This window comes from Phaseolus vulgaris, chromosome 6 (genome assembly GCF_051622355.1).
Source record: "Phaseolus vulgaris cultivar YP4 chromosome 6, ASM5162235v1, whole genome shotgun sequence".
Taxonomy (NCBI): Eukaryota; Viridiplantae; Streptophyta; class Magnoliopsida; order Fabales; family Fabaceae; genus Phaseolus; species Phaseolus vulgaris.
This window is the reverse complement of record NC_143503.1, coordinates 30,435,465-30,458,268: the sequence shown is the minus strand read 5'-3', so window position 1 is coordinate 30,458,268 and position 22,804 is coordinate 30,435,465. Positions and strand designations below refer to the sequence as shown.

The 22,804-nt window shown below is 32.7% G+C and overlaps 2 protein-coding genes across 9 annotated transcripts; one reads left to right on the top strand and one right to left on the bottom strand.

The window, feature by feature from the left end:
• Positions 1-1,396: 1,396 nt before the first annotated feature.
• On the top strand, positions 1,397-15,014 carry RL2 (Root hair defective 3 GTP-binding protein (RHD3)). The gene is made up of 22 exons (XM_068640026.2): positions 1,397-1,827; positions 2,277-2,343; positions 2,466-2,568; positions 3,173-3,243; positions 3,768-3,831; positions 3,913-3,978; positions 4,070-4,117; positions 4,209-4,271; positions 4,352-4,408; positions 4,711-4,869; positions 4,943-5,011; positions 5,092-5,183; positions 5,747-5,825; positions 8,252-8,417; positions 10,301-10,425; positions 10,523-10,785; positions 11,111-11,207; positions 11,347-11,517; positions 11,604-11,708; positions 13,582-13,676; positions 13,797-13,893; positions 14,482-15,014. Exons 1-22 carry the CDS (start codon positions 1,677-1,679, stop codon positions 14,761-14,763), a joined length of 2,490 nt encoding a protein of 829 aa, XP_068496127.2. The 5' UTR covers positions 1,397-1,676; the 3' UTR covers positions 14,764-15,014.
• A 638-nt stretch (positions 15,015-15,652) lies between these two features.
• On the bottom strand, positions 15,653-22,399 carry LOC137832054 (Haloacid dehalogenase-like hydrolase (HAD) superfamily protein). 8 transcript variants are annotated; one of them, XR_016521493.1, is made up of 14 exons: positions 22,049-22,373; positions 21,912-21,961; positions 21,768-21,831; positions 21,477-21,525; positions 21,283-21,351; positions 19,572-19,633; positions 18,808-18,888; positions 18,639-18,713; positions 18,375-18,529; positions 18,188-18,272; positions 16,517-16,660; positions 16,236-16,355; positions 16,028-16,130; positions 15,653-15,895 (listed from the first exon to the last, which is right to left on the bottom strand). XR_016521493.1 is itself a non-coding variant. In XM_068640027.1 (12 exons), coding segments are annotated over exons 1-12 (1,125 nt in total). In that variant the 5' UTR covers positions 22,294-22,399; the 3' UTR covers positions 15,653-16,129. The 8 variants fall into 8 exon arrangements, 2 of the variants coding, with proteins under 2 accessions (XP_068496128.1, XP_090159496.1); XR_016521494.1 differs by having other exon boundaries at positions 15,653-16,130; positions 18,351-18,529; XR_016521492.1 differs by lacking the exon at positions 18,639-18,713 and having other exon boundaries at positions 18,351-18,529.
• Between the last annotated feature and the right edge of the window lie 405 nt (positions 22,400-22,804).

Sequence of the window (22,804 nt, the reverse complement as noted above, 5' to 3'; positions counted from 1 at the left end):
AAAATATAAAACCTTATATATATTGTTGTTTATCTACACCCAATATAGTCTTACATGGCTGGCTTAGGAGTCAAGGTGAAAAACAATTTAAATACATTTTAACCCATCGATACGCTTTTTAAAGATAAAATTATAACGGAATATTGACCTCCAAAACAAACAATACTTTGAATACAGAGATTAACCCTAACGATATTGATAAATATGATTATATATACCTTTCAAAATATGAAAAGCAAGATTAAATAAGAATTTACACTATAATATATTTGTTTTGTCCCTTCGGTTCTTATAAAAAATAAATTAAATTAAAAGTAAGACGAAAAAGTAATATATGTTATCTTAAACGTGTGATATTTTCATACATTACAAAGTCTTGTCACTAAAGAAAATTATTATCCAATATAACCAATCAAATAGATAAGTCATCGTGATTGATGTGTTCTATAATCATATTTGTCATTCCTTAATTTTTTTACAAAATCACTATAATACGTTTTTTTTTTTTTTTGCAATATTGAGTTATACTTAAAATCAGTTTTTTTAAAATGACAATAGAGTCATTTAGAATTTATCATAATACAAGTTTGTATTAGATTTAAATATACAATATCACTTACGAGTATGATGAATTAAATATCACATATGACTAAATATAAAAACATTTCATAATATTAGAAATCGATTAAAGACAAAATAAAATTATAATATGTAATTGAGAATAAATTTAATTTCATCAAGCAAATTTAACAAAATTGAATTATACTTAAATTCTATACATTAATATAGAAGAAGAAATGTATATCTATATAAAGATGAATTTTTAATTTGGGATGAAAAGATTGAAACCCACTTCCATCACAAAACATCAAAACTCATTTATAGGCAAAATTAGAATTAAAATGAAGAAAAAAACAAAGAAGAAGAATAAAATGAAACAATAATCAAGAAAAAAACTTAAAATGATAAAAAAAAGCAAGACGAAGAAAAAAAAAACAAAATAGCTCAAGTTTGAAAAGATTGAGGAGGAATTAATTAATTTTGAAAATATAAATTTTTCCATTATTTATTTCCTTTAGTTTAATGATTTAGATAAGTCGTGATTAGTAATTAAAGAAATAAATCTTGAAAAAGAGAACTGCTTTTTTAGAATTGGTAAGTGACTTATTTCTTCCAACAAAATTAAGCACTGAAGTTGATACATCCAACTTAGCTTATGTATCACGACGTCATAGATTGCATAAAATTAACACTAATTAAGATCCATGTATCAAAGGTAACAAGAGACGTATTAAAGATTTATTAAATTTATTAAATTTTATGAGTTTGATTGAAGCGGTGAATTATCACGTGATGGGTTTTCCAAGATTTAAACAATGAGAGAGAATGCTGTGGATTGTTTGTTTTGATTAATTTAAAATTTGAAACAAAAGCGAAAATGATTAGGTAGCTTGATTGGGTGCGAGTGGCACGTGTCATTAGACGCACGTCAAACAGAAGCCAACAAGACTTGTTTCTTCTGTTCATTCTTTTCCGTCTTTAGGCGAATGCAGAGTAGCAAGCCCACACCGCAATCAAAGAATCTGCACTGAAAGAAAAGCGAAGCGAATCAGAGATCCAACGCAATCTGTTCGTCAATTCTCTGATTTCTCTTCGCTTCAACTCTCCGCCGAGGCATGGCCAACGACGGTTCCTGCTCCACGCAACTCATTGACGGAGACGGCGAGTTCAACGTCGCCGGCCTTGACAACTTCATCAAGACTGTCAACCTTGCCTCATGCGGCCTCTTCTACGCCGTCGTCGCCATCATGGGACCGCAGAGTAGCGGTGCGTCTCGATCCTTCCCTTTGCTCGTTCCGAATTCTTGATTTACTTCCGCCGAACTTGTGCTGTTGTTCTTTTGTCGCTGTTGAGCTTGGATCGATTTATATTAGCGTGATTTGTGAGTCTATGTCTGCTCTGAAGTGGAGTGTTGTAGTTAGTGATTAGGTTTATATTTATTTTGACGATTGATTGACGTGACTTGTTTTGGAACTTGAAAGTGAGACTGAGATGTGATGCATTCGTGGATTAGGAGAAAGATAACATGTTATAGTTATAGCGGAAAGAAGTATATAATTCTTATTATTGGAGTTGCTATTGCCATGCATGTCCGTTTCTGATTTTGTAGTTTTAACCGGTTTTGGTTATCAATCGAGTGCAGTTTCTTTTTAGCTTTAGGTTCTCTCTCTCTAGTGGACTTGTGTGATTTAGTATTATGTTTTTCTTGTGTGCAGGGAAGAGCACGTTAATGAATCATCTTTTCCACACAAGTTTCAGGGAGATGGATGCTTTCAGGGGAAGGTTTGTTCTGAAATTACTGAGCTGTTGTTTTGGGTGCTTAAAACTGAATGTCTCTGACATTCTTGCTGTCTGTCATGTTCTAGTTTATGGCCAGCATCTAATTGAGCATCGTATTGTTGCAGATCTCAAACGACCAAGGGCATCTGGATTGCCAAATGTGTCGGGATTGAGCCAAGCACAATTGCTATGGATTTGGAGGGCACTGATGGAAGGGAGAGGGGCGAGGTAATAAATTCCGCATTATCTTTTTTTCATTTTCTGTTATTTTCTATCACCTAGTGGGATAGGGCTATTCTGGTTGTTATTTTTTACACAAGTCATTTTTTTGTCTGTATAAAAAGTGTAATGATCACACCAGTTTGATTAGTTTGTCATTTTAGGCCGTCGCCTTTAGAGCATCTGATAAGAATGACCTGATATTATATACTACGAAAATACTATAATTTCTTAACCTGTGCATCCTGTTGACTGTTGACTTTGGTTTTGCTGCAATGTTTTCTTTCAAATTCATTTTTGTAGTTTCTTTTTCCCCTAACTGTCAAAGGTTATTTTGTGACAAACCTAGTTGGTAATTGAAATCTATTTTAATTGTTTTGCAAGATGCTTTCTTTTACTGTTTTGTTTATAAATGAAAATTTAATGTATAAACACCAAATTGCCCTGACCATATCTTTGGTTGATATTTTGAACTGTAAGCTATATCAGTGCCTCATAAAACAGTTGTTGCTTTATTTTACTGAAAAATGTTCCTGTTATCTTTATTTGTTGTATGTGCATCAGAACTCACTATTATTGGCTCACTGCTTTCGTTTTTGAATATAACTTTCAGGATGACACTGCTTTCGAGAAACAGAGTGCTCTTTTTGCTTTGGCAGTATCAGATATTGTTCTGATAAACATGTATGTTTTTAGCTCTAAATTATTGCCATCTAAATGATTGAATGAATCAGATTATGGGGCAATCATTGAAGTAATGCATTATGCTTGACTATTTAAAAGTTTCTTAACAACTTTACATTCAACATGTTTGTCCAGTCCGTACAAGCTGCATTGCTTAACTGAAGTTTACGCGGAATTTCAATTCTTTCTGTCTATCTTGGTGTTTCGCCTGTTTGTTCTAGTAACTTGCGTTTTAAGATAACCTTTCTTATTGTCCACCTGACATCTGGTAGTTAGATCATTCACATTATATGTCAGTGAGTATAGGATGAATTATAATATGTTTGGGTGCAAAAGGTGCATAACCTTTTTTTCATTTTCTATATCTGTGTCGTCTCAATTCTTTTTTATTTCTGTATTTTATTCGGATTTTATCAGAAAGTAAAAGAGAACTCTGTTTCATGGTTCATGAGAGCTTACAGTAAAATTTGTGCAAACATTCAATCCACTTTGGACAACTTTTGAAGATTTTGTTTTATTCACAGGTGGTGTCATGACATTGGTAGAGAACAAGCGGCCAATAAACCTCTTTTGAAAACAGTTTTTCAGGTAGTTTTTAGCCATGGATTTACCTGTGGTTGGGTATTCAAAAGTTGAGTTTTCACACTTTGATACTTCTTGTATTTGCAGGTTATGATGCGATTATTCAGTCCCCGGAAAACGACATTGCTTTTTGTTATACGTGATAAAACAAAGGTCTAAAATCATGGGTCCTTTTTTGAGAACGTACCCTTTTTTATAGTATTTTACTATTCAATGTTTTTCATGTTTCTGGCTGTCTATGCAGACCCCACTTGAACATTTGGAGCCTATTCTAAGAGAAGATATTCAGAAGGTGTGTTTCCCATTTAATATCTGACTTTTTCTTTGTTGTGGTTTATTGTTTTTCTTCATCATCGGTGCTTACCATGATGTGAATTCCTCAGATTTGGGATAGCGTTAGAAAACCACAAGCCCATCAACATACTCCTCTAAGTGAATTTTTTAATGTAAGTTCTATCTATCTCCCCTTTTCACGTGTCAACTGTTTATGTATATATTATTATGATTAATGAATCTTCAAATGAAGGTGGAAGTTACTGCTTTGTCAAGTTTTGAGGACAAGGAGGATAAGTTCAACGAGGAGGTACCCTTTCAATAGACAGTGCATCACTTTTCGAATTTGTGCTAGGATACTTTTTTCCCTGTTCTGGAGTGATTTCTAATTTCTAAAATTCAATTGCTTTTAGACCTAGTTCTTTTGGTTGATAGTTTTCTGCATCAGTGTTTTAGCAAGTAATGAAAATTTGGAAACTTTTGTACATGAAGCCTTTCCATTTTGGGTTCTTTCCTTATCTCAGTGTTAAAGTGTAGTATAATAAGATTCTTTTACAGCTGTAATTACACTCGGATTTGATGTGGATCATAGAGTTACACTTATTCATACAGGTTGCTCAATTACGGCAACGTTTCTTTCATTCTATATCACCTGGAGGTTTGGCTGGTGATAGGCGTGGTGTCGTTCCTGCTTCTGCATTTTCTATTAGTGCACAGCAAATATGGAAAGTCATACGGGAAAACAAGGATCTTGATCTTCCAGCTCACAAGGTTTCCTATTAGGTTATTTTTAGGATGGGATGAAACAATTGTTTGTATTTTTATTCAATTTGTCATTTAACAGGTAATGGTTGCGACTGTGCGTTGTGAAGAAATTGCTGAAGAAAAACTTAACCAACTACACTCTGATAAGGTGCTTATCCATTTCCTTTTTATTGTAAGTTGCTTCAGCTATTTTTAGAGCAAATAATCTCATGTTTGAATTTGGCGTAGGGTTGGTTGGAATTGGAAGAAGCTGTTCAATTAGGTCCAGTACGAGGTTTTGGGGAAAAGCTGAGCTCCATTATTGATGCCAGGCTTTCACAGTAAGTTCCAGATGCCGGTGGACTTTTAATTTAAGTTCAAGAAAAATCTGTGTTCAGTAACTACAAATTTCAAATCAACAGTTATTTTTTCATGATTAAATATTTAATTATATATATATATATTTATACAAATCTTATATATATATATATATATATATTAGGTATTAATGCATAAGAATAAATCTTATATACATAACTGAGTTTTTCCTACCCTGAACTTTGATTTGATCATTTTTCTTTTAATAACAACACTAACTGTTGATTTTTCTTCCATTTGAACATTTAACATAAGATAACAAAATATATTCGTTCATTCAATTTCTTACTCTCAGTATTATGATTCTTTTAATTTATCAGCATTTTAAAAGAAAGTATTATTTTATCAAAATTGTATTTGTAAATAAATTAAAAGTTTTAAAAATATGCATTTCTTTAAACGTGTTTTACTCACCAGTGCAACTCATGGGGGTAGTAGTTAGTTTTTCATTAGTTTATATTATTCAATTGTATCCTAAGGTTTCAATCTTTCTTTTTATATGCTGATAATATCTTGTTTTCAACAGATATGATGAGGAGGCAATCTTCTTTGATGAATCTGTGAGAAATGCAAAACGAAAGCAATTGGAAACGAAGGCTTTGGATGTAAGGCTTCTGGCTGTGCTTTAATTATTTGTTTCTTATTTTATTTTGAATTTTGATAAAGCTGCCATGTGCTGTTGTAATAAACTTAATCCTCCAGAAAACCTGAAGCGTACCTAAAGAATTTTTCTTTTTGGGGTGGGGAAGGGGAAGTGAAGTACGGATGGGTGGAAGATTATAATGCCTTTAGAAATACAATATTGAACATTGAAGACTGAGCTAAAGTGACTTGAAACTATAATTATATTTACTAATCTCTGCATAGAAATATGACTACTACTTGGAAACAAGCTTTGAGCAGAGCACCAAACAAAGGCTCTAAACCAAATCCTGCCCCATAGACAATGTTGGGGCAAATGGATGATACCCTTGAAACTTTGGGTCTTCTGCTTCAACAACATAATCTCCACTAACACAATTTTGAACTTATTCTTGAAGAAACCTACCAAATCTTGTGAAATTCAACAATGTAGAATGTATTGTACTTTGACCAAGAACTGCAAACAGATTGATCCAAGGGGCTCTCAATGACATAAGAATAAATGGGTCACTGTTTTCCAAACTATATTTTCACTTAAAACACAAAATAAGAGAAAGAATTCTGTGAGGCGTCTTTTATATTCTCTACTCTACCTCACTTTCTTTGTATATGTGTATATATGTACACATATGTATGTTTTCCTTTTACATTAATATAATTAAGAGATTTTAAGCCTTTACCTCCATTGTTTTCTGATAAAAGCCCAAATTGTTAAGTCAGGTCCCAGGTATTGCTTATATTTCTTCTTTAACATTCTTCCTGCAAAGGTCTTTGGGACACTTGATGCTTAGATAAAGCTTCGGCACTCTCTCTATATCTTTAAGTTGATTGTTGAAGTTTATTTTAGTTATAAAAAATAGGGTGGCATGGTTGAAACTCTTGATCCTTTGTTCATAGAGGCTTTTATACTATTTCGATGGCCAACTCTCCTAAAAGCTTTATTTTCCAGGTAGGCTTAGGGATAATTTATATCGCTGTATCAATAAAAATCCCTGCCTTCTCCTGCTTTTAGGTGGCACATCATTGAACTTTTAAAATGTTTTGTACTTCTAAAGGCCATCCTGTAACCCCATCCAAGAGCTGTCGTCAAACTTCATTTAGATATCTTAGCAACATAGATGTTGAACTATAAGAAAAAGATAATCATTAAGCTGAAACCTTGTATCTCTACGATAATACATGTGATTAATAGAGGAGATTTGATACCCTCTAATAATAAAGAAATGATACTAGAATAAATTATAAATGTCACTAATAATATGAAAAAGATCATTATATTTCTTATTATAAGAATATGTACAAAACATGTGTGTGAGGTTATGTACAATATGTGGAACAAAATGAACATAGTGGAAGGTTGTATAGAGGGTAAAAAGGAGAAAGGACAAGTATGTACTTCATCATTAAGAACGATTGATGACATCGGATTAATGAGATAACATGATATTAGGATAACTTCTCCTAAAAAATGATGAGGAACATGACTGTCAAGAAGGGTCCAAGTGGTTTCTTTAAGATGTCTATTTTTGTGTTCAACGATCCCATTCTGTTGAGGGGTATGAGAATATGAAGTCTGATGAAGAATACCATTGGATGACATGAACTCCTAGAAATGGTAAGACATGTATTCACATACATTTTACCATGAAAAACGCGTATGGATATAGTAAATAGTGTTTTGATTTCATTGTAAATAGAAAGCAACTTTGATCAATTTTTCATCAACCAAATCCAAGTAAATATTGAATAATTACCTATAAATGAAACAGAATATTTAAAACCAAAAAGAGTAATAGTACGAGAAGGACCCCAAATATCAGAGTGAACTTAGGACAAAGGAGACAAAACTTGTTTATTAGTGCTATTAGAAAAGGACTGACAAATGTGTTTACCTAACTGACATGACTAACAATCCAAACTAGATAGATTTTTTTTTTTAATTTGACACCATCTTTTGTAATTTGGTCAACTTGTGATGTTTTAATGATAAAATTATGATACTATACTAGAACGAATAGTAAATGTCACTATAATATAGATATCATGTTGATATGTCTGATCATAAATATCTGTAATTATAAATATATGGTCCCTATTTCTGTAATTATAACAATAGAAAATGATACTTGAGTTCTTAAACATTACTCTACTTTAGTTGTACCAATAAACCTGTACGAATATTCAATATTGTTTACTATAATAATTGATCCATTTAAAGCTACAATATCATCCCACTCCCTATATTTTTATTCATACTGCTCTGCACAAAACCCTAAATCCTAAAACCACCGAGTACTGAACTGAAGTATTACTGATACTGACTTCTGAAGAGTGTGTGTTTGTACATAAAACTCCTGTAATGTTTTTTTTATTGGTGGCAACTTTTCAGCTCGTGTATCCTGCTTATACAACATTGCTAGAGCATATACACTCTAAAGCTCTAGATGATTTTAAGACGAAACTGGACCAATCACTAAACAACGGAGAGGGGTTTGCTTCATCTGTTCGTACTTGGACTCAAACTATTATGCTTGAATTTGACAACGGAGCTGCTGGTAATATTCTGATTCAATTCTTCATAGCATGTACAACTGTCTCTGACTTTATATGCATGTTTCAAAATTACCTGAAAATTGGGGTCCCAATGCTAGCTTGACTTTCCATTTCTTCTGAATTTATATTAGTTATCATGCTTTCATTTCTGCCTTGATTTTTTTACTTTCCCACTTAAGACTTGCATGGATGTGGATATTTGAAAAGTAAAGAAAATTGATGAGAATCACTAGTATCTGGTAGGATTTCGATCGTATTCTGCTAAGCTTTACATGACATCAATTTGCAAGTACTTCTGCGTGTGAAAGAAATATGATAATTTTATTGAGTATAATACGAAATCTTACTTTCAATCCATAGTTTTAACAAAATATAAGGGTGACTGCTTTCAGAAAGGATCAGGGGAAAATGAAATAGTGCTTCTGAGAATGTATATTACTATGGTTATGTGTGTTTATTAAGTTAATGGAGTGAATTTTTTAGGTTGGCTTTGTCAAGAGCATATTTAAATGACTTAGATTTAGTTAAGGAGAAGAAGCGAATGCTTCAAAGGATGCATACTTGAACATATCTGTATCAGATATGTCTTCGATGACACGGATATGCTAGCCTGATGAGCGTATCCGCGCATCAATGGGATAAATAAATAGTGCTTAATATACGTAGAAAGAGTGCTTACTGTTGCTTATTGGTGTGCAACTAATGATCCTGTTTTATGAATATGCATTGTCCTTTATGTTAAACCTTGATACAGTAGAAGACTTTATTGCCCATGCTGAATAAGACAACACGTCCCAAGATCCCACACTACCCCTTTTTCTTAAAATAGCTATAACATTCCACTAATATATATAAGTTAACAATCAAAATATTTTCTTATAATCATTTTTTTCTTTTTAGTATTATAACTGTCATCATTTTTATTTTTATATTATTCTAAACATTAAACATACATAAAATATATAATTTTTGTGATTTATTCCATGAAATAATTTTCAGGATTTGATGTATGAGTACCACATAATTAAAATACAAGCAATATGACAACAAATGTAGATATAAACAATTCTCACTCACTATTTATATATGCATTTAGATAATATTTAACAACGATTTTCACTTTTAATATAGCTTTTGAAAAAGTAATAGTTATATTTATTTTATTGTGGGAATTATATATATTTATACATGTATATATATGCATAGATATGTACTTCAAATGTATATGAACGTATCATATCCTATATTTTTAAAGATAGGACGAATCGCCATATCTGATCTGATACGTGTCGTATCAAATACTCGTATCATATCTGTGCATCATAGATTTATCTTATTTGTGGGTCTGTGTTAGTAGGGAAAGATAGATTATTTGAATAATATCAATTATGGATATAAGTTTTTTGTTTGGATATGTTATGTAAGTAAGAAGTGGTTTTGAGATAATCTATTTTTGTTTGGTTCAATTGAATTACTGAGAGATTAGAGATAAATACTATATATATATATGTGTGTGTGTGTACTAAGAAAAGAAAACAGAGCAGACCGTGCCTATAGTTGACTGCAGGCTACTATTCAGAAGAGGGGAAGAGAAAATAGCTTTTAAAGATATAGATAGATATTTTTCATAATCCAAGTACAGCATAGTCATCAATTTCAATTTAGCAATTCTATCCTATCTCCCTTCGTCTTTATTTTCTCCCTTTCCCTCCCCCTAAACTCAGCAGTTTCTGTTGACTCTCTTTAGAATTTTGTTTTCTCATATATAGATATACTTGAAGTGGAATAACTATATCTTTTTGGTCATCATTTAAATGCTTTTTGTATAATCACTGAAACTCCCACTCCTATTTGTTGATTGTTTAATAATATGTGCACTTCCCAGATGCTGCTGTAAGACATGCTAATTGGGGTGCTTCAAAAGTGCGAGACAAACTTCGTCGTGATATTGATTCACATGCTTCATCTGTGCGCATTGCAAAATTGTCCGAGATAACAACTAATTTTGAGGTAATATTGTCATTTCTATAACAGTGGTTGAGCTGGGTTATGTTTTCTTAATGCCTACTATTTCTATCAGACACTAAAATAAAAGTATCTTATGCAGACAAAATTGACCAAAGCATTGACTAAGCCAGTGGAGTCCCTCTTTGAATCAGATGGAAAGGACACCTGGCTTTCAGTAAGAGAACTATTTAAACGTGAGACCGAAGCTGCTGCATCCGAATTTTCGGCTTCTATTGCTGGTTTTGAGCTGGATGAAGAAACAGTTGAACGAATGGAACAAAATTTAAGGGAGTACGCAAGAAAAGTGGTGGAAAATAAAGCAAGAGAAGAAGCTGGAAAGATTTTGATACGCATGAAAGATAGGTAACTGCGTTTTAAATATCATATCACGTCATTTATTTGGTGAAATTTGGGTTTAAATTGTAAAATGTGTATAAAACTTGATTGACTATTGAATATCAATGTTCTGGAACTCGTGAGTTGTAAGGATTGAAAGATGACATGATACACTGCTTCTTTTGTATTTCATTGATGTATTGGAGGATGCATTCTAGGCTATTTGTACATTTTTATTATTTTATGATGAAAGAAAGAGAACTTTTCCCGACAGATGTTCAGATTTTGGATTAGTTTAGATTTTGGATTAGTTTGGTGGCTTACTGATTTCTGACTCCGTAATAATTTTCAGGTTCTCTACAGTATTCAATCATGATAATGATTCACTACCTAGAGTTTGGACTGGGAAGGAAGATATTAGAGCTATTACAAGAGATGCTCGCTCTGCGGTATTGATAGCAAGATCAATGATAAAATTTTGTCTCATACATGAAATTATAAATTTTTTTGGCTCATACATAAAATTATATTGGAAATTTCTCCTCTTTTTTGGCACATTCTGAAGTAACTTCTGCTGCCATGTATCAGTCCCTGAAGCTTCTATCAGATATGGCTGCTATACGCCTGGATGAGAAGCCAGATCGTATTGGAAGCGTACTTCATTCATCTCTAATAGATAAAACTAGTGCTTCAACATCTTCACAATTAATAACTAGGGAAGCTTCTGTGGATACTTTGGCTTCAAGCACATGGGAGGAGGTAGTATATAGGGATTTGTGGTTCCTGATTTCTTGTGTTAATGTTATAGTAAAAGTATCATATTTGAGAATCTATATAAAATGTAGGTTTCCCCAGAGGATGTGCTTATCACTCCAATGCAGTGCAAGGCTTTGTGGAGACAATTCCTGGGAGAAACTGAGTATACAGTTACTCAAGCTATTTCGGCTCAGGTAAAATCATATTTAATATATTCCTGTCTACTTGTTCTGTTTTCCTGTTGTTAGTCAAAATTTTCAGCATTTTTAGCCAACTTATCTGCAGTATATGTTTGAGGTAAAAAACTCTTTTGATGCCCTAACCTTTTTTTTGACAACTCGGGTTTTTGGTACAATTGATCATTGACATGGTATTAGAGCTTGTACCATTAAGTGGTTTGAAAAGTTTAATACATGCCATTTCTATTTTTCTAAAATAAAGTCAAGTTTCAAGGCAAAGTAGAGTCGGATATGCATTCTCCATGCTTCTAGTTCAGAAGGCTCTTGCATTGCATGAAAGGTGTGGTAGATGTAAAACTGTTAGTGTGCTTTAAATAAAAAAACCTTAGCTTTTCGAATTGTTGTTTCCTAACAATATAAACAAAATCCTGGGGTAGTTCCATAAAGTTAGCTGGTTATCAAATATTTACCACCTGATTGACCTTAATGCGTGTGTGTATATGCATTGAGAAAGAGGGATGGATGTCAATGAATATGCAATTCACAATCTTGTATAAAATGGCTTTTGGGTGGACAGAATGATCTATTTATAATGTAAGTTTTGAAATATGATCTAATTTGCTGCCATGTTGGAGTTTACTTGTTTTTGCCTTGTTGATATATTTGCCTAGGTGTCATCCTTTTATTTCAACCAAATACTATAAAACATATAACTTTCTCCCTTCCTATTTACAAGACTATTACTTAATTTATTAGAATAAAAAAATTTAATTTAGTTAATATCTATAAATTTGTTCTAAATTTTTTATGAAAGCTACCCTTATCATTAACACTCATTTCTGTCTCTCTCCTAATTGTTTGCCAGCATAAGCTCTGTTTTAATTTAGGGTATTTTAGATTGAAATAATAAATGCAAGAAACATTATGGTTGGAGTCTCATAAAAAGGGACAAGCACCACTTCTTTGGGCTTTATAAATACAAACTGAGTTTTTTTATTCAAATAAAACACACTCTCCCTCATTCTACATTATTATGATTGTATTTCATTTTCAAGGCATTGTAAAAACAAAACGTAGCTAAACAAATAATAATATATTTTATAATATTGTTATACTATTAAATTCACAATAACCTCAATTTATGAAAGCTCAGATACTGAAATAAGATAAATGACACTTTTAATATGGACGCAGCTCGGACAAGGCAATTACTGTGTCCTTGACTGTTTGTTTGGCTTGATGGGGGATCTTGTATTGTAATATGTAACCTTGCATACTGGATTGAGTAAAAAACTATGACGCAGAACTTATTTTGAAAGCCTTGCAGTTATATAAATTTCTGAATGAAATTTTATATGGATGAATAGCAGTCAGTCATGTTAATCATCATGTCTGTCTTGAGTGATGTTTGAAAACCAAACTGAGATTCAACAGCCAAGACCTCCAGGCTCTAGCTCGTGTTTAATTGGTTTAACCTTTGCCAGCTAAATTTTAAGATGAACTGTGTTTGAACAAAGTAACGTTCGAACTAAAAATAATGTTAATCCAGTCTGGCTTTTAGAATGCTAATCTCGAACCTCAATTCTTCTGCATCCATTTGCTGTGGCCTGGTTTTGTCCTGCTTCAGTTGCCTCATTTGCATGATAAAACCAGTTTAGTGAGAGTATTTCTTGGTAGGATTTATTAGAAAGAATTATCACAAATGGCGTTTGCTCCAAGGTTTACTTTTACGCAGCTTCTATTTTTCTACTATTTGGTGCTTTAGTTTTACCCAGAGGCAGATTCTATGAAAATCTTTTTTGTCCTTTATCTTTGTCTTGAACATTTATCTAACTTCAGACATACTAACAAAGGTATTATTTCTTTTTCTTTCTTGGTGTGTATTCAGGAGGCCTTCAAGCGGAGTAACAATTGGTTACCTCCTCCGTGGGCAATAATGGCATTGGTCATACTTGGTTTTAATGAGTTTATGATGCTACTAAAGTAAATATCACTTTTTAAAATATTTAACTTTGAATTATTTGTTATTTACATTATTCTGTTTCATTGGACCTTTTTTCCTGCAGTTTAATGATTACATTTGCTGACTTGTATGTAAAACAGAAATCCTCTCTACCTGATGTTTATATTTGTTGCCTATCTACTTGGAAAGGCTATCTGGGTACAAATGGATATAGCTGGAGAGTTTCGACATGGCACTGTGAGTATAGTGGAGATTATGTGATCATTTTTCTGTCCAAGAATATGACTCTAACAATCATGATATGTTTACACGTACACACGCACTAGTTAGGCCCATTGCCATTGTTTTAAATTACATAATGTAAAAGTTATTATTTCCACTAAATATAAATTTTTTATTGGTCCTTGATAAATTATCACATTTTGTATATGGTCCCTAATATATATATATATATATATATTATATACACTTTTTTTTTAACTTTTTTGTTCCTTATAAATTTTTATTTATTTTATTTTTATCTTAGAAACACTATTTAAATCACTTTATTTCACTGTTTAAAGCATTCTCTAAACCGTTTTTAATATAAAAAACAATAAATTTTTTATTAGGGTCAATATTTTTTTAAGGGACCAAAACAAAGTCTGGTAATTTATTAACGAATAGGATTTATTAGTTCAAAATTTATTATTTGTCTTGGTTAGCTTTGTCTGAATGTTATCTTAAGAGAAACAATGATAAATAGAAGAGATGGCTGAATGATGTCAGCTACAAAGGTGACTAGCATTCTGAGTTTTGTTAACGTTATGGCTATAATGTTTGCAGCTGCCTGGACTACTATCCATTTCATCAAGGTTTCTTCCCACAGTTATGAACCTTATTAAGCGTCTTGCCGAAGAAGCTCAGGGGAATCAAACCCCTGAGGAATCTCAAGGCTCAGCTTCTCAGACACAGATATTCAGAAATCAAGTGCACAAACCTGATTCAGTATCAAGCTCAATTTCCAATGTATCTAGTGTTGGCTCATCCAATGATGATAATGAATACTCAACTACAAATTTGTCTCAGAGGAGAAGAACAATCGCTCCACAAGCTGACTTTTCATGACAGAATTCGTGACAATTTGATTTGGAGGCGATTGGCATCAGAATAGAAATGCACCAGTTAGGGTGACTTCCCAGATCAGTTTTGTATTACTACTCCCGATCTCTATTTTACATCTATATTTTACTGTTCACTTTAACGTGTAAATTATCTTATTGTAGTATGAAGGACCCCTATTTGGGTTCTGCAACTACAGAACATTATCTTCAGTTCAATTGCGATGGAATAACATTATAAACTAGTTTTCCTTAAAATTTTACGAACGTTGAAATGTTTCTGATGAAACTGACTCTTGTGTTTTGCAGAAAATCCATTTTCGTAGCAAAGGCTCACTATTTTTCCACAACAGCGTTTGCTTTTCCCCGAAAATTGTATACAAGAAATAGGAGGAACAAATTAATACAATTGCACAACACGAGTATCTTAAATGGTCTTACTTTAAATTTTAAAATGTTTAATTACTCGTGGAGGCACGAGAAGTAATTCTATGAAGTTGATAATTTATTTTTGTTTATTATTTAATATATTTTAAAATTAAAAGTATAATGTAATACAGTGTGTTGACAATAAGTTAATTTGTTGGCAATCACTTAAGTTATTTGTTTAGTTAGTATAATGTTAAATATATTGAAAAAATCAGAACATTTAAAAAAGTTTAAATAGCATAATATTATCATATTTTGTTGGTAGAACACTACGGAAAAATCATTTATTTTATTAAAATATAAGATGATTTAATTATAAAAATTCATGTAGTCGATGAGTGCGTTATAGTTTGTGCATGTAATTTTTCAATTGAAGTATTGCATGTTTTTAAGATATTATAATAAAAGAACTCCCTAATTTTTTAATGTAAAAATAGAAATCAAAGCAAAAAGAACTCGACCACCACTAACACAAAGTCCCATTCCCACCCCATGGGTAGTGATAAAGGTGACTCTTTCAAGTATTTAAGAGAAAAGAATAACATTATCATCTTGTATCTACACATTGCAAGAAAGATCTCAGTTCGATTCAGATAAAAATCTTACATCATACGTATTACAAATATATTTACCCAGCAACTGCAGTAGGAAGCTTCTCCACAGCCAATCCCAAATCACAAACGAGAAGAGAATAGTCTTTCCTCAGGTTGCTGGGAGAGCGATGACAGATCATGCAGTAAAGAAAGCAAAAACCACACATTTCAGTGTATTTGCTCTATTCGAACATTTGCGGAATTGTAACATGAAATTATCAGACCAGCAAACATACTTCCAGAAGTTACCTATCTTAAACTCCCGTTGCTTGCCCGCAAAAAATGCTTCAAATCCAGAGCAAGTGTGATTCTGTTGTGTTTATTGCTAATTTCTTGGAAAGTATAGAGCTCTCTGCACATGAAAATATGACGCAACACTTTCTAGGGTCGTCACAACTTTGATTCATGTAATAAAACATTCTCTTTAAAAATATGGATTTGAAGTTGAGAAAATTACTATTCAGTCCTTTGCTTGTTATTCGGGCGTAGATTACGTAATTTTGAAATTGTTAGATCTGCACCTCCAAATCCATCCACAGTAGCGTTTGCCAATGGAAACTCAGCTCTAGAAGTCAAACTGTAGGAAACAATAAAATATAAGAAACAGTTCTTGAATGCACCAACTTAAAAACAATTACAATTCTATTGATAGAAAGGAACTTCCGATGAAAGAATGTAATAGTGCAATTGTGTAAACTCCTCCATAACATGTTTGTTGAACTTCCAAGAGCAAATCACCTGCTTCGTAAAACAACACATGGCATGCCCACCTGTGTAGCTCCAGATACACCAGATTGGCTTCCAGCAACAAGGACACAATTGCAGACGGGTAACCCTGCATATTCTGCTCCCGCACGTATTGCAGCCACAATCTTAGCTAGACTGGACAGACCAATCAACAAATTAATGAAAATTGACATAATATTTAACTATGCAACTGAAATCCAAATCAGTTAATAATTGGACAATTGATAGATTGCGTTGTCAAATTATAATTTGTGTTCATCAACTCATGTTCCACAGTTCCAGAGCACTGGCAAAAAATATCCAGAATCTCATTGGATCAACAGAAAAATATAACTCAATATATACACAAATCTATTATAGTTCATGGAAGAACAATTTTTCTAATGAACATACAAATTCTAGATGGCATAAAAAATCATAAATACAGGGGGAAATCAAACACAAAGTATAGAAGTTGACACAGAAAATGATTACATAAATCTGAAAGAACACTTTCTAACCATCAGATTTTCAGTTTCAATGCCTTTAGGTAGCATTTAATGCAGCTTTTACATTACCCATCTTTAAAAGGAGAGCCATGCCAAATATAATTTTAGGGAAGCTCTTGAAAACAAAAGCATTTTTAAATGAACAAAACCCCAAAATCTAGAGTTTTTCTATATGTTATGTCAGTATTTGGTCTGACGTTTTTTAGATTTTGAAAAACTACTTTAAAGATAAATTCATGAATACGAGTTTCCCATTAGAAGCAAAAATTTGGTAATATTAATATAATCATTATATCATAAATAAATTAATAATAAAATGCAATTAGTGCAATTGATCTGTTAGCTAATTTTTATATAATAAAAAATTAAAAAATGTATAGAGGTCGAAAAAAGGATAATGTATAATATTTTTAAAAAATTTCAAAAAATAATTTTAAAATTAATTATGTAATTTTAATAAAATAGTAATGTTGTTATATATATGCATACATATCCTAATATTATCTAATTTATCTTAAACACAATAAATAAATAAACGTAAATAGCATTCAAATGATGGTAGCATCGAATAGATCATTCAGTACACCTAAAAAATGGGATAGTAAGGGGCCTACTATCATATTCTAGCTCAATCTAACTTTTGTATAATAATTAGACGAAATGTCTACAATTTAGATATAACTTTATTTTGACTCTAATTTTCAATTTTTGCTAACAAAAAAAACTTGTCCTTTTGTGGAAGATTTGTACAGGTAGTCGAAAGAATTTAAATTCATTTCTTCTTTTGCATAACATAAATATGCACTTTTCCTTTCTCTACAAGGCACCTTAGGAAATATTTAGATGGAAAATAAAGCAGGGGAAGGGCAACTTTTGAGCAAATCTCCCTCCTGTTAGGAAGTTCCCCCAATTTTGAACGATTACAAACAAAAACTACTTTCACACCCAGTTCTCTTCCCATCCCTTCTCACACTCTTTCCTTTTTTTCTTTCTTGCTTTCCTTACCCTCTCCAAACATACGTCAACCATTGTTTCCTTAATAACTACAAAGCTGAGTAATACACATTTTCAAGTTTCTTTATCCTGCGAGTATAGATCCTTACAGTAAGTGAAACAAAGGGCCAAGATATTCTATTTATTTTTGGTGAAAATTACTGGAGACAAATGAACTAACCTTTCAGATGAGTTGGTATCAATCTCAACGCTCAATTTTAGCATGGATGCTACCTCCTTAGCTAGTCTTTGTCTTTCAGCAGAAACTAGCAAAAATGGCAGAAGTGGAAAGTCCCTTAGCAAAGAACATTGTGCACTAAAAATGCTGGCAGGGGGGCACATACATAATCAACGACTGAAGTATATACCAGCTCTCTTGGCTTCCTTGGCAAGCTCTTCATCCAAATCAGAAGCAATTACCTTTCCCGAGACTAGTTGTCCATATAAACTTTGATCAACCTCCTTATTCCCTACAATAATGACCTTTATGCTTCTATCTTTACCAAGCTTTTCCATTATGGACCTAAAAGTTCAATAAGCACAAGGCAAAAGGAAGGAAACATTAGTATGCTCACATTATCCAGGAAAACCTGAAATGTAAATTAGTGCCAAATAAAAATAACCAAGCACACCTCAACCCCCTTACAAGACCTAAAGAAACTTCGTAAGCAAATCAGTAAGCTGAGCTTCTCAGTGATCAATAACATCTCAAGACCACAAAATCAAATTCCATCAATAATCATAATATTATCCTGCTTAGTATCATAGTACCATGTAAAATTTTGAGTTAAACAAAATTACCCAGCAATACTGTCACCACTTTTACTGTATGTCGTTAGTATTACAACTGGAATTCCTTCATTATATGCATCATCAATAAATCTGTCAATGGAGACATTACTATATGTTAAGGAATATAAATAAGCAGATTAAAGATCCATAATCATCCAAGTTCCTAAACTCATGAAATATCCTAGTAACATTTGAACCTTCAAGAGAATTAATACAAGCAATCAAAGTACAGGTAATTATTAAGAGGCAATGGAAACAAGGAAAAACATTTTAATATGGGACTTTTGCAAACTACTATCAAGATCAACTACTGTCGAGAAAAAGAGGAATGTAAACATGAAACGTATACGTGACTTGCACAAATAGCTTTAAGTCACTGGCAGTATATCAATTTTATTGGAAACAAAATTAAGTTCTAGGGAAGAACCCTTATTTATTCCTGGCCTTGAACAAATCTTTCAATTAAATAATATATCCCTGTTAATGTCTAAATCATAAAGAAAAAAATTATATCCACAAAAATAGAACAGTGAAAAATCAATAGTGTCAAAATTACATGCGTGGTTAAAATCCACTTGAATGACCAAGTGGCTCAGACCTACAAAATGAAGAATGACTAGGTATGATAACTTAATAGAAACATTTTAAAGAGTCTGTTTTCCTTAGCTATGTACATCTTGTTCTCTAATTACCATAAATATAGATCTCTTTTAACATCTATCAAATACATAATGAGACATACAATCATACTCAAAGAATATGAAATAACTCACTGTTCAAGACCAGGTCGTAAAGGGAGACTTTTTGACATGACAAACTCTTCTAACGCCTTTTCCTGCCAGTATATGATAAAGATTGAATAGGATTCTCAACAAATTTTCATAACCTTCAAAATATGACTAAACTGAAAAATCATCTGGGAAGGATTTTTAGCGTACAAGGAATAGAATTGAATATCAAAGTGGCATGTTTTGCAAACCATTAGACACACTTTCCAGTTGGAGTAGAAGAACTGAGGAGGACAACTTATTCTAATAATTTTAAAAAATAACGAAAAAGCAAATAATCCACTGGATCTGATAATTGACATTTAAAGCATCCATGAACTCAAAACAACATTCACTAGATGAAGGAATCTTTTTCAGTGAATAATATATAGAATGTTTAGGGATAAATTATTGTCAAAATCTCGCATTAATCTTTTTATCGAAGGGTGTTTTTTGTCCCAAAAATAAGCTATGCAAATTGGCTAGTAGACAGGAGCTTCACCTTTCTGAATGTCGGCATCAAACATTTCTTAGATAACAAGATTGAATAAGGAGCCAAAAGGAAAGTTTACAAATTCTAGAAGGGACTAAGAGGCTTATACATTTGTGAAATTGTATGGGAAAATGACAGAAACATACCTAGGGCTATATGTACAAGAAAAAAATTAATTACATTACAATAAGTTATTTACAAGAATAAAATATAAGAATAAAACTAAGGTTTCCAATGTTACTTGAAACGATTTGCTAATTAATTACTACATAGATTTCAATTCAAGTATCCAAAAGAATCCAAAATCTAGACCTTCAATCTGCTGTTCTCACCTAAAAAATCTAAATTATTCAAGAAAACTGAGGTAGATGGCTAATCAAAAGCCTCCCCAAACCAATAGGGTGTTCAATATTAGGTATTTATTTATTACAAATTTGATTTGACTTCCCTCGTAAAAAACATGGAGCAGTTTAGTTTTCAAATTAAGTTAAACTAATCATGGAATGCAACACGTTTTGTTTAACCACTGAGTTTGGTTCTAGTAGATAAATTAATGGTCCCAACTCTGGAGCAAATCTCCCTTGTGGTCAAGACTGCCTTTGTTTTCTTCTTTCTCTATTTGGCCGTCATACCAGTTTGACATAAGAAAAAACACCTTTCTCCATGGAAAGCTTCCTTGAGTTGAGAATAATAGAGCAGAAGTCAGGATTAGGTTTCCACTTGCATTTGATTTCTTCATTCTTCCACATCATATGTTGCTTCTTTACTAGATAAAAGCTTTGAAGCACATCCACATATCTGATATTTCTAATCACTAATTTTTGCAGCTAAGAATTGGTTTCAATTGTTCAAGAATTAATAATAGTATCTTATTATCAAATTAGATGTGGCTGTAAATTTTCCGTATTAACACAACAATTAAGTAACTAGTCCAATAAATGCTCCAAATGGGAAGACAAAAAGATTTCTCTTATAGGACATATGTTCTGGTCTTAATAAAGTTAGTATTAAAACTAGAGAGAGAGGCATAACAGATATTTCCTCCTTATAAAGCAAAGTTCACGGGAATCAAGAAAGTTTCAGCATAATTTTATCTTTTGATCAACAACACATTCCTAGTTAACTAACCTCATTTAATAGGCCTCAGTCCTCATACACCAAAGTGAAAAGCACACTAATTATCAGTAGTATAACATTCATCAAGATCAAGTGTAAGGACAACACCTTTTGCTGCAAAACTCTTTTCGCAAATATTCCCTGCTCATTTGTGGGCAACGAAGCAGGCCATCCAATCTGCTTATTAGATACAACAACAGAATATGGCTTACCTAATGTCGGCAACTAAGAAAACTACTGATATTCCCGGTAAACATGCCTCTTTTTTCATTCCCAACACAGACAAAAGACGAACAACTTACGCGATTAAAATACAGAAATACCATCTTTTCTTCATCTCCGGCACTTCTCCTAGAAAGTCAGTAGAAAATGGTCTGTAAGCAATGGAGACACTCACTGACATAACTTACAACTCAATTGTGAAAACACTCCAACATTTACCGATCAAAAGTCTTCAAAAAAGAAATTCAACGCATCAATTTACACGACGCCAAAGTAAAGTGTGGCAATCGCAAAGTTAATTCAACCGCACACACACGCACGCATAAGCAACAGAACATTCTAATATAACAAATAACCATAAGCAAACACACTTCGCAAGATCCGAATAGACAGGTTCAGTCCAGTTGGCGCAATCGAGCCCAAGCCTCTCGAACGCTGCGGGCACAGGAAGAAAAGTTACACCGCGTTACACAGAATCACGGCAATGTAAACGGCGGATGCAGAATCGGTCCAACCTTTGTTGAAGGCCATACGATTTCCTACGCGGTGCGCGTCCATGAGAACCCTAAAACAGCAGAACAAGAGTTTAAGAGTGTGAGAAGCATAATACGAAGAGAGAATCGTGAGTGTAGCGAGAGAAGAATTGAATCACCCGTCGACTTCGAGAAGGACGGCGAGGTCTTGAGATGTACTGTGGTGGTGGTCGGTGGATGTGGCGGAGAAGACGGTGAGGCGCGAAGAAGATTTAGCGGGAAAATTGGAAGGAGAAAATGTGAGGCTGCAGAAAGTTGAGGGAATGCGAAAGTGAAAACGGAAGCGGAAGCGGAAGCGGCATGGAGCGCGTGGGAGTGTGTGGGAATGGAGAACCGAAGATGCGAGTGTTCGTGATGTTGCCATGGCGATTTGATAGTTCTGCTACGCTGGTCACACTGCAGTGGACTGATTTCTAATCCCAGCTAAGCTAACTATGATATTTTCAATTCAACCATATATATGTACCAACAACAGAAACATAGATTATTTTCCATTATTTAATATATTTTTTATCCTTCTGATTTTTTTTTAGTAATTTTTAACAAGTTCTACAAACTCTCTTTTTTTTCCCTTAATTAATTATTGTCGTTAAAAACTGCTAAGTAATTAGTGTATTTTTTTTTATCACCAAAACATAATAAATATAAGTCAGGATGACTTAACCTTTGTATTAAAAAAAAATATTCTTCGTTTTATTTCAAATATAAATTATCAATAAATCTTTACTCTTTGTAAAGTCATTATGGATATTTTTTATCTGCCTATCTAATCTTAAAAGGGAGTAGAAGTGAAATAATTTCAATTAATTAGTCTTAATCATTTAATTAAGATAAAATCATGACTAAAAGAGTACTTCTAACTCATATTTTATAAT